General features: G+C 47.3%; 2 protein-coding genes across 2 annotated transcripts in view; both read left to right on the forward strand.

Moving 5' to 3' along the window:
- Positions 1 to 2,038, forward strand: part of LOC101754681 (WAT1-related protein At1g68170) — a 5,252-nt gene extending 3,214 nt beyond the window's left edge. Inside the window, exons 5-8 of the mRNA XM_004959720.1 lie at positions 43 to 201; positions 273 to 424; positions 587 to 695; positions 1,688 to 2,038. Coding sequence (XP_004959777.1) covers positions 43 to 201; positions 273 to 424; positions 587 to 695; positions 1,688 to 2,038 — 771 coding nt within the window. The remainder of the gene's footprint in view (positions 1 to 42; positions 202 to 272; positions 425 to 586; positions 696 to 1,687) is intronic.
- A 5,300-nt stretch (positions 2,039 to 7,338) lies between these two features.
- LOC101783584 lies at positions 7,339 to 11,246 on the forward strand. Its single transcript, XM_004958041.4, has 3 exons — positions 7,339 to 8,688; positions 10,513 to 10,762; positions 10,873 to 11,246. The coding sequence occupies exons 1-3, from the start codon at positions 7,421 to 7,423 to the stop codon at positions 11,047 to 11,049; spliced, it is 1,695 nt and encodes a 564-aa protein (XP_004958098.1). The 5' UTR covers positions 7,339 to 7,420; the 3' UTR covers positions 11,050 to 11,246.
- Positions 11,247 to 15,275: the final 4,029 nt, after the last annotated feature.

A 15,275-nucleotide genomic window follows, 5' to 3' on the forward strand; every position in this document is an offset into this window, starting at 1 on the left:
ACTTGCACCACTTAATGTCGATGTGCATGTCATGACTTACAGGCTAGGCTTGCGAAGGTGTTCCCATCGAAGTACTTGGTGACGACACTGACGTGCCTGCTGGGAAGCCTGCAATGCTTTGTGGTCGGCATCTCCCTCGGCCACAGCAGAGCTGAATGGAGGATCAAGTGGGACCTGCAGCTTCTGACCGTCGTCTACTCGGTGATTAGCCAGAACCCCCGTACCCACTGTTGATCCGTTCTCCCTAATCCTGTGGTGTTTCATGCCACCAGGGGGTGTTCAACACGGGCGTCACGTACGTGATCATCTGTTGGGTGATCAGCCGCCGGGGACCCATGTACCCCTCGATGTTCAGCCCGCTGCTGCTGATCATAACCACCGCGATGGACTCGCTGCTGCTTGGCACCAGCATCTACTTGGGGAGGTGAGCTATACCTCATGGTGATCTGGGCCTGCATGTGAAGCCCAGCACTTTGTTAGCCTATCTAAGCTTTTTCTTAAGAGGAGTAGCGTTAGTGTGTAATCTCTATAGTCTAAGCATACAGGAGTATGGCAACTGAGTATGACTTGATAATGTTATGTGCAGCGTGCTAGGGACAATGCTCATCATTGGAGGCCTGTACGCGTTCTTGTGGGGTAAAGGGAAGGAGCTGCAGCTCACTGCCGCCGCCGCCGCGGTGGCGCAGAAGCAGACGGTAGCGAGGAGGAGGCGCGGGAGCAGGTTGGCGATGCCATGGCCTAAGCCTTGGTAGCAAGCAAAGCATGGTGGGATTGCAGTCTTGCAGACCGATCGCACCACGATGAATGTATTGATCACAGTAGTTGTCGATGGTGAACACAAAACAGTAGGGAATATTTTATACTGTAGGGTTCTCCTTTTCAACGAAGCTGCAAACGAGTACCGGCAAGTGCCTGATTCTCTGGGGACAGGCTGGGAATAGTAGGGTTCTGGGACTCGATTGGCTATAAATAGCAATCACGATAAAGACATAAAGCCATATTCACTGCTCTGCTTCCACTTCCCATGCCCGGCTATGGTAGTTCTCGACAAGCCTGGAGACGACCGTTGGACGGCGGTCGATGAAGGCGACGACGACATTTACCATATTCATATTCGCGCAGCCACGTCGTTCTCAGGCCGCTTCTGTTAGAATATCTCTTATGTAATCAATTCAAACACTTTGTCATCCTTAGTTGATTCGGGTACTTATTGATATCTTAGAGATAAATCTTGTGTAAACAGTATCCAAGTCGCATACGATAACAAGACCATGTATATATCTTGAGCAGTTGCTCCTATATAAACACGTACCCGTGGTGAGCCAAGATAGGCAACCATGTTTCCTCTTTTCTTACATGGTAATCAGAGCATCCTCTTCCATAAACATCCAAACCACACACCATACCCGTGGCGTCAGCTTCATCTATTGCGCTGGTGCCGGCCCTTGGGGTTGTCTCCGAGAAATTGACTTGTGGCAACTACCTACTATGGAAGGCTCAATTTCTTCCTACAATTCGAGGAGGTCAACTCATGGGGATCCTAGATGGATCTATCCCTGAGCCACCCAAAACTTTGGAGGTGGCTACGGCGGACAAGACGAAGGAGATTGTCCACAACCCCGACTATGATTTGTGGGTTGCAAAAGATCAATAAGTTTTGAGCTATCTGCTGAATTCTCTTACAAAGGAGGCGCTAGCTTCAGTAGCGATGGCAACCACCTTGGCAGAAGCATGGGAGGCGCTTGAAGCTATGTTCTTGGTGCACTCCAAGGCGAGGATCTCGAATCTACGCATGATGCTCTCTACAACTAAGAAGGGCAATATGACCTCGTCGCAATACCACACCAAGATGTGTGCTTTCAAATATGAGTTAGCTGCGGTTGGCAAGATAATATATGATGATGAGATGGCTCACTTTATCCTCAACGGCTTTGATTTTGAGTATAATCCATTCGTAAAATCGATGTTTGGTCGTGTTGGATCTGTTTCCTTGAGTGAACTGTACTCTCAGATCCTAGCCTATGATATGCACCTGTAGATGTATCACCGTGAAGGAGGACGGTACCAGTCATCTACTAATTTGGCTGGGAAAGGGTGCGGTCGCGGGCGTGGTACCGGTCGTGGCCGAGGCAGGAGCAATGGAGGCCATGGTGGAAATCAAAACCACGGCAATTTTGGTCCAAACAGTGCACCCAAGCAAGGAAGCTGCAACACCAAGATTATATGTCAGATCTGCAAGAAGGGGGAACATGAAGCATCAAGGTGTTGGTACAGATATGATGAAGATGTAAAGCAGCAGCAAGATTATAAGACAGCAGGGGCAGCTACCATTGGTTATGGCTACAACATAAATTGGTATGTTGACAGTGGAGCTTCTGATCATGTCACTGGTACACTTGAGAAGGTATGATCCATGACAAATACAATAGACGAGATCAAGTTCATGCTGCAAACAGCTTAGGTATGAGAATTAGTAACATTGGTCATACAACTTTATATACCCCTAGTAAAAATCTACATCTTAGAAATATTCTTCATGTTCCTACTGCCAATAAAAGTCTCGTTTCTATCCACAAACTTGCTAAAGATAATGATGCCTTTCTAAAATTTCACCCCAATTTCTTTTTCATTAAGGATCAGGAAATGAAGAAAATTCTGCATCAAAGTAGATGTCGTGGTGGTCTTTACCCCTTAGAGCCACGACTGTCTTTTGGAGGTCGCAACAAGCAAGTTCTTGGAGTTAGCAAGCCGTCCACATCTAGATGGCATAGTAGACTTGGTCATCCAGCTTTTCCTATTGTAGAGAAAATTCTTAGTTCAAATAATTCTCCTCATGATAGCAATAAAAATTCAGATGCCATCTGTGATTCTTGTCAATTGGCCAAGAGCCATCAATTGCCTTACCCTATTTCGAGCAGCACCTCCAAATTCCCTCTTGACTTGATTTTTCCAGACGTCTAGGGCCAACGCCTATGTCTGCAGGGCGTCATACATATTATATTAGCTTCATCGATGACTTTAGCAAATATACTTAATATATCTCATTAAGAAAAAATCTGATATCTTTCAAGTCTTTCAGGACTTCCAACAACTAGTTGAGAGGAAATTTGATCGAAACATTAAAGCCATGCAATCAGATTGGGGCGGAGAATATGAAAAATTAAACTCTTTTTTTCCAACGCATTGGTATTTCTCATCAAGTCTCTTGTCCCCATACGCATCAACAAAACGGTGCTGCCAAAAGAAAGCATCGTCATATAGTTGAAGTTGATCTTGCGCTCCTTGCTAATGCATCTATGCTCTTGAAATATTGGGATCATGTCTTCTTAACCGCCATTTACCTCATAAATCTTCTTCCTAGCAAGGTTCTCAACTTTCAAACACCTCATGAGCGTCTCCTTCAGGAGAGGCTGTCCTACACATCCCCTTGAACCTTTGGCTGCGCTTGTTGGCCCAATCTTCGTCCATACAATCAACACAAATTAGCTATTGGTTCCATAAGATGTGTTTTCCTAGGATATAGCTTCATGCACAAGGGGTTCAAACGCCTCGATGTGTTGTCTGATCGCATATACATCTCTAGGGATGTGGTTTTCGACGAGGATGTTTTTACTTTTGTCCAGCTTCATCCCAATGCTGGGGCTCAGCTTCGCAAAGAAATCGTGCTTCTTCCTAGCCATCTTTTGAATCGGGGGGTTTAAGTTGTATTACTAATGCTACTAATGTCTCTAGTGATATGGTTGATCATGAGCAGGAAACAGGTGCAGAAAATTCGGCGCAAAAAAGTGAAGAAATAGTACCTTCCGCAGTCCCGGGAGCTGTTTTCGAGGTTGGTACGCCGCTGCCAGCAACCTCAGATGCCCCGCACTCCCATGCAGATTCACATGCGGGTGCGGGCGCAGAATTTTGGGTGGATTTGCCTAATATGCCTCCGTCCAGTGGTCGCACGACGCGTGGGGGAGCTGTGTCCGAGTCCACGCCAGACCGCGCCGGTGTCCGCCAGTCCCCGGTCGCCATGTGCTGGCTTGCAATTCAGCCCGGTCCAGATTTCACCTGCGCCTATCTCCGCATCTCTCCCACTGAGTCCGGAAGCGCCATGTAGCGGGGGCGCGCCTTCCGTGCCGCAGACCGAGTTGGGAGCCCCTGGATCTTTTGTGATTTCTGCATCGGCCGGACAGTCTGAGTTTTCTCCGCCACAACGACGCACATGATCACAACACGGTATTGTGAAGCCCAAAACTTTAACTAATGGAACAGTTATATGGCTAAACTTCTGTGCTACTGGTGAACCAGAAAATTTGCAAGAAGCATTAGCAGATCCCAAGTGGAAAAAGGCGATGCAAGAGGAGTACTCGGCGTTAATGAGAAATCAAACTTGGCATCTTGTTGAAGAAAAGAAAGGAAGCAATCTGATCGATTGTAAGTGGGTTTGCAATATTAAAAGGAAGGTAGATGGAACAATTGATAGATATAAAGCACGATTGGTAGCAAAAGGCTTCAAACTACCCTATGGGATTGATTACGAGGACACATTTAGTCCGGTTGTAAAAATTGCTACAGTTCGACTTGTCCTGTCCATTGTCGTGGCTAGGAATTGGTGTAGAAGACAATTGGATGTTCAGAATACGTTTCTCCATAGTGTTCTAGAAGAGGAGGTCTATATGAAGCAGCCTCCAGGTTTTGAATGTGCTCATGGCTCACGCATGGTGTGTAAGCTTGATAAAGCTATATATGGTTTGAAGCAAGCACCGAGGGTCTAGTATTCTAGACTAAGTTCTAAGTTGATTAATCTCGGCTTTCAGGCTTCAAAGTCAGATACTTCTTTATTTATTAATCAGAAGCCTGGAGTCATTATTTATATGCTTATTTATGTGAATGACATTATTGTTACTAGCTCTTCTAATGAAGCTATGGTAGCATTATTACTTGATTTGAAGAAGGATTTTGCGTTGAAAGATCTTGGTGACTTGCACTATTTTCTGGGAATAGAGGTCACACAAGATGGTCACGGTTTGCTATTGTCTCAAGAAAAATATGCACAAGAAATCTTGACAAGGGTTGGTATGATGAACTGCAAGTTGGCGCCTACGCCATTATCAACTTCAAAGAAGCTTTCAAGCTATGAAGGGAGTGTGCTAGGCGCTGAAGATAGCACACGCTATAGGAGTATAGTTGGAGCTTTGCAGTATCTCATGCTTACTAGACCTGATATGGCCTTCTCAGTTAATAAGGTATGTCAGTTTTTGCATGCACCTACTAGTGTTCACCGGATAGCTGTTAAAAGAATTCTCAGGTATGTTCGTAACACTATGGATGTTGGATTGAATATTGAAAAGTCTACTTCATTGGCCTTGAGTGCTTTTTTTGATGCGGATTGGGCTGGTAGTGTTGATGATAGAAAGTCTACTAGTGGTTTTGCAATATTTTTGGGATCGAATCTCATATCTTGAAGTGCTAGAAAGCAAGCTATTGTTTCAAGGTCAAGTACAAAGGTGGAATACAAGTCCATGGCTAATGCCACGGGTGAATTAATATGGATGGAGTCTTTGCTCGGTGAGCTTGGTGTCAGATTGCCACAACCTCCTATTTTATGGTGTGATAATCTGGGGGCTATCTACTTATTTGCAAATCCGGTATTTCATGCTAGAACAAAGCATATAGAAATCGACTTTCATTTTGTGAGAGAACAAGTAATGAAGAAGCAGTTGCAGGTCAAATTCATCTCTACTCATGATCAGATTGCGGATGGATTCACTAAAACCTTGCCTGTTGGAAAGCTTCAAGAATTCAAGAGCAATCTAAACTCAAACGTAAAAGGAGTTTAGATTGAGGGCGGATGTTAGAATATCTCTTGTGTAATAAATTCAAACACTTTGCCATCCTTAGTTGATTCGAGTACTTAGAGATAGCTTAGAGATAAATCTTGTGTAAATAGTATCCGAGTCACATACGATGACAAGATCATGTATATCTCTTGAGTAGTTGCTCCTATATAAAAACGTACTCGTGGTGAGCTAAGATAGGCAATCACGTTTCCTCTTTTCTTACAGCTTCTACTGCGTCACCGACCGCAACGTGATGGCGCTCGCGGCTACAACGATGACCAACCAGCCGCCGCGGCTGGAGACCGTCGCTAAGGTAGTGAAGCGGCAAGCCTCCGCGCTGTGGCGGGAGCTCACACTAGTGAAAAATGCGGCTTTAAAAGATCCTGAAAATCCAACCGGGACTAAGTTTTCGAGACAAAAGGGGGTCCTTTAGTCCTGGGTCAACCCGACTTGATGACGAAGGCAAAAGATAGAGTCCGGCTAAGGCTCCTCACATGTTGTAATCTAGCTAGATCCCATCTATAATAACTAACTAGAGGACTTGCCATGTAACCCTACCCCTCAAAGTATATAAGGGGAGGTAGGGGTACCCCTAGGAGGACGAACCAATCCATCCTGACTCATCCCATCAAAGTATATAAGGGGAGGTAGGGGTACCCCTAGGAGGACGAACCAATCCATCCTGACTCATCCCACCATCCAATCTCACCCGAGCGCAGGGCACAATACAATCCCCAAAACATCCCAAAACAGGACATAGGGTATTACGCTACACTAGTGGCCTAAACCTATATAAATCTCTGTGTCTTTTGCCTTGTGTTACCATCAAGTTCATGACCTTATGATTCTCTCAGCCTACAAATCAACCATTTGAGTACTCCTAGGTGAACTGCCAGGCTAGAAATTGGACAGTACCTATCTCGGTTAAGCAAAGACCATGTAAACCTTAGCTCCAAGGAGACATTAAAGAAGCTGTTATTTGTTTTTTCAAACAAAAGAAATCATTCATGTTTACCCTCATCCTCTTATTGAAGTTTTGACATCACGCTAAACCCTTTGATATTTGATTTTCCCATCTATACCATGCGCCACGCCGCCACCCAACAACCCTCCAATTTTGCACGCAATTAAAATTTATGACATTCTCTCCATTTTTAAATATACGGTATCGTTCGCTTTTTCTCCAACTTTAATCAATAATATCTATTTAATGAATGTTTTCATCAAAAAATATCTATTTAATGAATTGGTTAAATAAAGTAAAATGAGTACTATTATATCTACGTCAAAAAGATATTTTGGATTCAACCTGTAAGAAAGACGTATAATTAAATTAATAAAAAATAAGTAAAATCGTATATTTAATTTAAGAACGGAGTTAGTACTAGGTGAACTTGGGAAACTGAAGAGAAGTTGATATGCTAATGATAGTATGCCGTAGCCTGTAGTGGGTAGCAACTAGCACCTCCGTATCGTTCAACAGTCACCATCATCCACCCTCCATCTTTCCCACCCGTTTTCTCCCCCACACCACGACCCATCTCGCTCCCTCCTCCCGCGCTGCTCACTCCCCACCGACACTCCCCTCCGCCACCATGGACCGCGCCCCGTCCGTCTCCGACGAGGACGACGACCTCGAGACGCTCGTCCCCCAGAACCACACCAAGCCGCCCTCCCCGTCCTCCCGCTCCCGCTCGCCGCCCTCCTCCTTCGGCGTCGCCGCGCTCCCCTCCTCCTCCTCCTCCTCCTCCGCCGCCTCCCTCGGCCGCGCCCTCTGGTCCCGCCGCTACCTCGTCCTCTTCGTCTCCCTCCCGCTCCTCTCCCTCGCCCTCTTCCTCTCCCTCGGCGGCGCCTCCTCCCTCCGCCTGCCCGCCTCCATCCGCCTCCCCTCCGCCGCGCCCGCCGCCGACCCCGCCGCATCCCGCATGCGCGAGGCCGAGCTGCGCGCGCTCTACCTCCTCCGCTCCCAGCGCTCCGGACTCCTCAGCCTCTTCAACCGCACCGCCGCCGGCGCCACCAACGGCTCCGCCTCCGCCGCCGTCTCGCTCTCCGATCTCCAGGCCGCGCTCGAGAGCCAGATCAAGATCAACCGCGAGATCCAGGTGGCGCTCCTCTCCGCGCACCGCTCCGGGGCCGGCAATGCGACGGAGGACGGCCTGGATCTCGATCTCCCTGCCACCGGGTGCAGGAGGAGGGAATTGCCAGCAGGCCGGCGGACGATCGAGTGGAACCCCAAGAAGGACCGGTTCCTCTTCGCCATCTGCCTCTCCGGGCAAATGTCCAACCACTTGATTTGCTTGGAGAAGCACATGTTCATGGCGGCGATCCTCGGGCGGATCTTGGTGGTGCCCAGCCAGAAGGTGGATTACCAGTACGATCGGGTGCTTGATATCCACCACATTAATGATTGCATCGGGAGGAAGGTTGTGATCACCTACGAGGAGTTTGTGGACAAGAGGAAGAAAGTGAGCATTGATCAGTTCATATGCTATGCGGCCTCGCCTCCATGTTTCCTTGATGAGGACCATATTAAGAAGTTGAAGGGATTGGGGATTTCTCTGGGCAAGATTGAGGCAGCTTGGCCAGAGGATGCGAAGCTCAAGGAGCCAAAGAAGAGATACGTGGGGGATATTACGCCAAAGTTCTCGACGGATGCTGAGGTCCTTGCCATTGGTGACATGTTCTATGCTGATATTGAGGATGAGTGGGTGAATCAGCCTGGTGGTCCGTTGGCTCACAAGTGCAAGACTTTGATCCAGCCAAGCAGGCTCATAATGCTCACTGCTCAGCGTTTTGTCCAGACTTTCTTGGGGGGAAACTATATTGCTTTGCATTTTCGAAGACATGGATTCCTTAAGTTCTGGTGAGATATCCTTCTCGTTCCATCTTGTAATCTGTAAAACATTATCTATTTATCATATTTTATATTTGGTAGGCATTGGTAGTAGCTGGTTTATCCTTACATCTTAGGAACTCTAGGTTAGCCAATAACATTTCCTCTTTTAGTTATTCCATGATTGCTCTTGCCTTGGACAGTGCAATTTTTGCCTCCTTGAATAACTCGCATACAAAACCATGCACTTGTTTAGGCAAATAATGATTGGAGTTGGTTCTAGATGCTTCATTTGGATCTAGGAAAAAATTTATACTGCAAGTCAATGCCTGCTTCACTTGAATCTAGGCAACATTTTTTACTGCTAGAATGGATGGAGTTGAATTCATTGACTGGGACCATTTTGTGTTTTCTTGATGATGCTGATTAATGAAGTCATAAGCTCTCAATGATAAATTAAGCATAGTTTTGTATTTATCCTTTGTGGTGTTGAGTGATTGACTGATGGTATCTGCTCTAGCATTGGCTATTGTATTGAAGTACTGTCCTTGTTAGTCTTGTAAGTTGACTTTTTCGCATGGATGATTCTACTCACTGCAGCAGTTGTTGAGCAGTCGGAGGACAATTTTCTTACATCAATATTGGTTCACTGATAAAGTTGGAAACTTGGGATTATTCATGTTGCCATGATAGCTGACTAGTATCACATTTTGGCGCTTGCAAAATTTGACCTGTCATGCTGCCCTGCAATTTTTTTTTTAACAAAAAAAAGAAGAAAAGAAGCTGCTATGTTGTGATTGAGCATTGTCTTGCTGCTTAGGTTGTGCCTGATTACAGAGCAGTGCTGTACTAAAAAAAGTAACAATGTTCAAGCCCTCACTAACATGATAGAAGCATATATTAGTCACTTTAGCTTGTCAATAGTGAACAAAGCTCACAAGCAGCTGTGGCTTGGGTTGAAAATTGTCTCGTGTGGCTTGACTGAAAAGGATGACTCTTTAACTTCACTGGCCAATTTTGGACTTGATGCTGTCTTGGTCTCATTCTTTAACATTACTTGATGGTAACTTTTGTCTTTTGCTTTCTTAAGGTGATCAACAACAAGATAAATTTCTATAGCAGTTTAAGTAAAACACAATATTCATGAATTGCCGGAAATATCACAATGTTTAAATTTCTTGTTTTCAACATTTTTATTTGGCACCAGAAAGTCACCTTTGCAAGTTTTTAAGGCCATTCACTTACTGACTACTGAATTGAGCCATCTTCTTTGGGTCATAGTTTCATCATGTCTTAACTAAACGAGACAAGCAAAGGCTGAGACAGACTTAGTTCAGTTCTTCTTTATGAAATTTTAAACTATTTCTTATTTCTAGTTTTGTTGGATGTATTGCAATAGAGTTGAGCACTGCTGTGACTTTTTTCATCTGTTGGTTGATATACAGACCTATGATCTATGCCTTAGATTTCTCATCTGTTACATTATTTGCAGTTGCTTTAGGTGACATAGAGTTAGATGCTTTAAGTTCTGTGCTATACTTAGCCTGTTCTTTATGTTTACAGCTGTATGAAACTAGTGTCTAGTAGATGTTCAGTTGGTTGGACAGTCAATCAGCAGATACTGTGGGCAAATTGTGTAGCATTGTTTATGCTTGACACTTCTTCTTTTTTGCTATACCATTATTGTAAATAAACTTTATGCTTGACAGATTGAGGTTCTTAAGGTCAAAGAACCTACCCTTTGTATTAAGGCATACTATGTAAGGATAATGTGGTCTGTGCTTGTTTTTTAGTTTCATCCTGCAGAAAGTGTCATCGTGAGACAGTAACTGACATATCTTGATCATCCTGCAGTAATGTGAAGAAAGAGAGCTGCTTCTTCCCCATCCCTCAGGCAGCAGAGTGCATTCTGCGAATAGTTGAGAAGGCTAATGCCCCAGTGATATATTTATCTACTGATGCTGCCGATAGCGAGACAAATCTTCTCCAATCCTTGGTTGTATTCAACGACAGGCAAGTCCCCCTCGTGAAAAGGCCAGAGCACCACAGTTCTGAGAAATGGGATGCCTTGCTGTACAGAAATCACATGGGCGGAGATAATCAGGTATGCATATGAGCTGAGCTCCCATCTGAATTTTTTTTTTATTCTGTTGGTTCTGATATTGCGGGTGGCAGTTTTGCTGAAAACCGATCTTTTTTGTAATGCTTACTCAGGTCGAGGCGATGCTAGACAAGACGATCTGTGCACTATCGAACGTGTTCATCGGATCGTCAGGCTCAACCTTCACGGAGGACATCATCCGGCTACGGAGGGGCTGGGGCTCGGCGTCCCACTGCGACGAGTACCTCTGCCGGGGCGAGCTGCCCAACTACATAGCAGAGCAAGACTGAGAAAGCAAACGTCCTAGGAACATCCGTAGCTGCAATTTTTCCCCCGTCATGTCGATATGTTGTGTAAATTGGCGGCGTGTACATCTAGTGTGTGGTTCGTGATAGAGAGGCGGCGTCCATTGATTTGTTCGGTGCTACATTGTTCTTACTTACACGGCTAGGTAATACGAAGAGCAAAATATCATTGGAGTATTGAAGCTTATGTAGCACCAGATTCGTAGCAAAATACACACATGATGAGTTCGTCCAGCGAGCAAGGCCCTCCTAAGTGAAACCGTGTGGGCTTTACTCCCGACCTTGGAACAACGCAGAGCCCACCCAGCAGCAGCACCACTACGCAGACTTCTTGCAGGGCCTAAACACTCAAACGATTCTAGAGAGAAAAGATGAGCAGCGATGTTGCAGCGGTTGGCACGGCAGGGCGGCAGGCAGCGTTCAACGGTCAGAGCTGGCGTGCGGCGCTGGCATCGGTCGTAGCACGATGCTATCCGGGATCAGATTGATTATATCCAAAACTTACCGTTCCGTGATCAGTATCTACGGAACATCCATAAACAAATGCGATACTCAGATACGTGAGAACCGGGCGTTGATCAGTTGATAGATGGCTCCCCGGTTCTGACTGTGGAAGCCAAAGGACCTTTCTCTTTCGAAAGTCCGTGCGTTTACTCTGGCCAAAACGACATGGATGTGACGCGTGGCGCCATCTGGTTGGATTGCAATCTTTTCTCATCTGTTCCTTTTGTTTTGCGGGTTTGAAATGCAGAAGCATCTTTCGAAAGTCATTGCACGCTTGGAGCATGACAAGTGCTGCATGCTGACTTAGACGGCAGCTGAGCAGGGCGACCAGACCAGGCCAGGCCAGTAAGTTGTGGCCGTCCAGGGTTATCATATGGAGCGTGCGTCATGCATTGCTAATGGATCGATGTGTGTAGCAATCTGCAATCAGGTTATCGACGCGTATAAAACAATGCGATGTTCGTGTTCTTCGAAGAAGATAGCATTTGTATAGGTGATCGCTCTTGAGACGCATGGACCTCGTACGTATAATATACTTTTATGGTCAAGTAGCATTAACTAGGGCGGGAGCTATCGTGCCGGCGATGGCGTACTTTTTTATTTATTTATTTATTTTAGGGCGTACTTTTTTTGAGAGAGAGAGAGGGGGGGGGGCGTACTTTTTTATTGCGTTTGGTTCTCTCGTTTCGAAAAGAAAAGGAAAAAAAATGCAGAATAGCGTGCGTCAGTGCCACCGTTCGCCGGCCCACATACGCACGGCCGCTAGGCCCGGCCTTCCTCGATCAAACCCCGTCTCGCGTCTCGCCCGGCCCAGCCTGCAACGCAGCTTAGCTGATCGAGGAATGTGGCGGTTCAACGGTCAGAGCTGGCGTGCGGTGCCTGCGGCGAGCGGCTGCCGTTTCAATTCTTTCTGGCCGCAGCAGCAGACATCACCTCAGAGATGCACCGTTCAGTGATCAGTAGCCGATGGAACACATCCCTAACCAAATGCCACGCACGAGCAGCGGGAGAACGGGCCGTTGATCGGTTGACAGAGGTGACCGGTGACCCTCACTCTTTCTGACAGTGGGTACCGGAAGGATTACCAGCGCGACCTCCTTTTTGGAGTGATACGTTTGTTCCGGACAAACTGAAACGAGCCGAGTGTGATGGCCGACGGGTACCCAGAGCCATCATCGGGCCTATTAATAAGCTGAAGCTGAAAAGCTGAAATGGCTGATTTGTTGTGAGAGGAAAATAATGTTTGGTGGCTGATAAGCCGGCTGAATAATCTGAAGCGAACAGGCCGATCATCGGGTTCAACTGAAGCCGGAGCTCGTCTCGCCCATTTCTCGATCGCACAGTGTAGTGCTACCTTCCCGGAAGCTTTCCTTTCTTTCCTTTTCTTGTTTTTGAAGGAAATGGTTGGAGCATCTTAGACTCTTTGTTGTTGCACACTCGGGAGTCAGCGTTCAGCAGTGCGCGCGTTCAAAGCGCGACAAGTACGCCTAACTCCCCCGTTGTGACTTGCCGGCGACTGAGCTCCCTCGCGCGCGCGTGCCTGCAGCGGCCGGCGCGAACCGTCCAGTTGGGCTTCGCCAGCCATCATACGTACCGTGTGATCCGGCCTCTGATGCCAACGGCGCCAATGCTTGGCTTCGTCAGCCATCGTACGCGAGCGATCACCATACATGCCAAATTGCCAACACACTAGCTGTCATTTAAACTGTGAAGCAATACCGTGACAGTAACTCGACAGCAAGCTAGCTTCTCAAATACTGATGTTGGTCAAGTTACCGCACAGCGTAGTCACCGCGCGCTGGCGGCGGCTCCGTCGATCGTCGGTGGCGGTCGACGCACCGGTGATGACCGACGAGAAGAAAACAAACTCAGTCAGGCCCCGTTTGGAGACACAACTTAGTTACTGTCCTATCGAATGTCATATAGAATGTTTTAATAATTAAATAGGAGTATTAAATATAAGTTAATTACAAAATCAATTGCATAGATGAAGACTAATTCGCGAGACGAATTTATTAAACCTAATTAGTCTATGATATGACCATGTGATGCTACAATAAATATGTGTTAATCATGAATTAATTAGACTTAATAGATTATCTCGTGAATTAATCACGACTTATACAATTAATTTTATAATTAGTTCACATTTAATCTTTCTAATTGGTATCCAATATCCGATGTGATCCGACTAAAAATTAGTCAAGATCCCCTCGGTGTCGGCAAGCACCAAGACGTGTGCTGCATTGCATCATCACTGGATGGATGAGCAAGACGGGCCACAGTTTCCAAGGGTATGGCACGGATCGGCCCGTACCGCCACTGACTGACTCATCATCACAAGCGCCCTTGCTTCCGTCGTCCCGTACGTGGTCCATCCGCCGGCCGGCAATCTCTGTGCGCAGCCACTGCAAGCACAGCAGCAGCGTACCGTGACATGTGTTCCGCCGCGTGGCATGTCGGAGCTGACAGGCCGCCCGCCTCTCGGGCACTAGCTCTCGCCGTCCCGATCGCGCTCGTGTGCCGTGGCGGCGAGCGGCGAGGCTGAGAGGCGATCCTTGCTACTAGACGCTATCTCCTTGGCTTTCCTCAGGCGCTTGGCCTTTTCCTCGCGGCGGAATCAAATCTGAATCGAAGCGGACGTGCCGATCCCACCACCAATCAGTCCGGCCGGGGGCGACGGCGATCTGGCGCGGCCCCGCGCCCCATGTGCGGGCTCTCGTCTGCTTCCCCGGCCGGACCCCGGCTCCCTCCCAACCCCACCGACAGCACACCACTCCACGTCTCGACGCCAGGGCGCCCGGGCCAGCGGCCACCACGTACGACGCATCCGTCCACCTCACCTCGCTCTCATCCTCCGGTGGCTCCGTGTGCCGCCGCTCTCGCCCCCCGACGTCGCCGCGCGCGCGCACAAAACGCACGGAAAACCCGAGGGCCGGGGCCGGGTGGACGCCGGAAAACTAGGGGAAAAAGGAAAGGAAAGCCTCGTGCTCTCGCGTGCGCCAACCAGGCAGGCAGCGGGCCTGTTCGCTTCAGCTTATAAGCCGGCTGAAAAGCTGAAACGGCTGATTTGTTGTGAGAGGAAAATACTGTTTGGTGGCTGATAAGCCAGCTGAATAAGCTGAAGTGAAGCCGCTTGCCGGAGCGAGTTCGACGGCGCGTGGCGGAACAGGAACGATATGGTGCCGGAGCGAATCATGTCATCGTCGCGGCGGCAGTGCTGGAACTGGAAGTGCAGGTGGTTGACTGCACAAGAGTGTAACGTCGTCAGTCAGACGGATGGCAAAGCACAATATATCACTCAATCAGTGTCTAATTATCACACGCGGTGGGCAAAACCGTCCATAAAATAACTAGACGTGATGCTATGAGCCTATGACCTATTGCCTTTTGGTAGCATATGCACGGATATTAGTCAACCTTGCTGTTCAGTTTCAATGGAGTGCTCTGATAAGCTTAAGGGCATCCATGCATAGTTTTTGATTGCTTATCATATCATACTACTCGATAGCTGATTTGTCCTGCTCAGGTTTACAACTCGATCGATCGGCATTCATGATAGATCAATCAATTTAACAAAAAGCTGCTTAGAGGCTTATGCCACACTGGTTATACTGATGTTTGATTAGCACAGCACTTCCGTGTGCAACATCTTGTAATGGAACCGTCATGGCGTACCTTAACCACTTCATGTTGGGACAGCTAGT

The sequence above is a fragment of the Setaria italica genome, chromosome II (genome assembly GCF_000263155.2).
Source record: "Setaria italica strain Yugu1 chromosome II, Setaria_italica_v2.0, whole genome shotgun sequence".
Taxonomy (NCBI): domain Eukaryota; kingdom Viridiplantae; phylum Streptophyta; class Magnoliopsida; order Poales; family Poaceae; genus Setaria; species Setaria italica.

Bases quoted from the DNA above. Each gene is read 5' to 3' on its own strand.
- LOC101783584 (XM_004958041.4), top strand. From the start codon at position 7,421: ATGGACCGCGCCCCGTCCGTCTCCGACGAGGACGACGACCTCGAGACG. The intron at 8,689-10,512 runs GTGAGATATCCT...ATCATCCTGCAG, and splicing joins CATGGATTCCTTAAGTTCTG to TAATGTGAAGAAAGAGAGCT. The intron at 10,763-10,872 runs GTATGCATATGA...ATGCTTACTCAG, and splicing joins ACATGGGCGGAGATAATCAG to GTCGAGGCGATGCTAGACAA.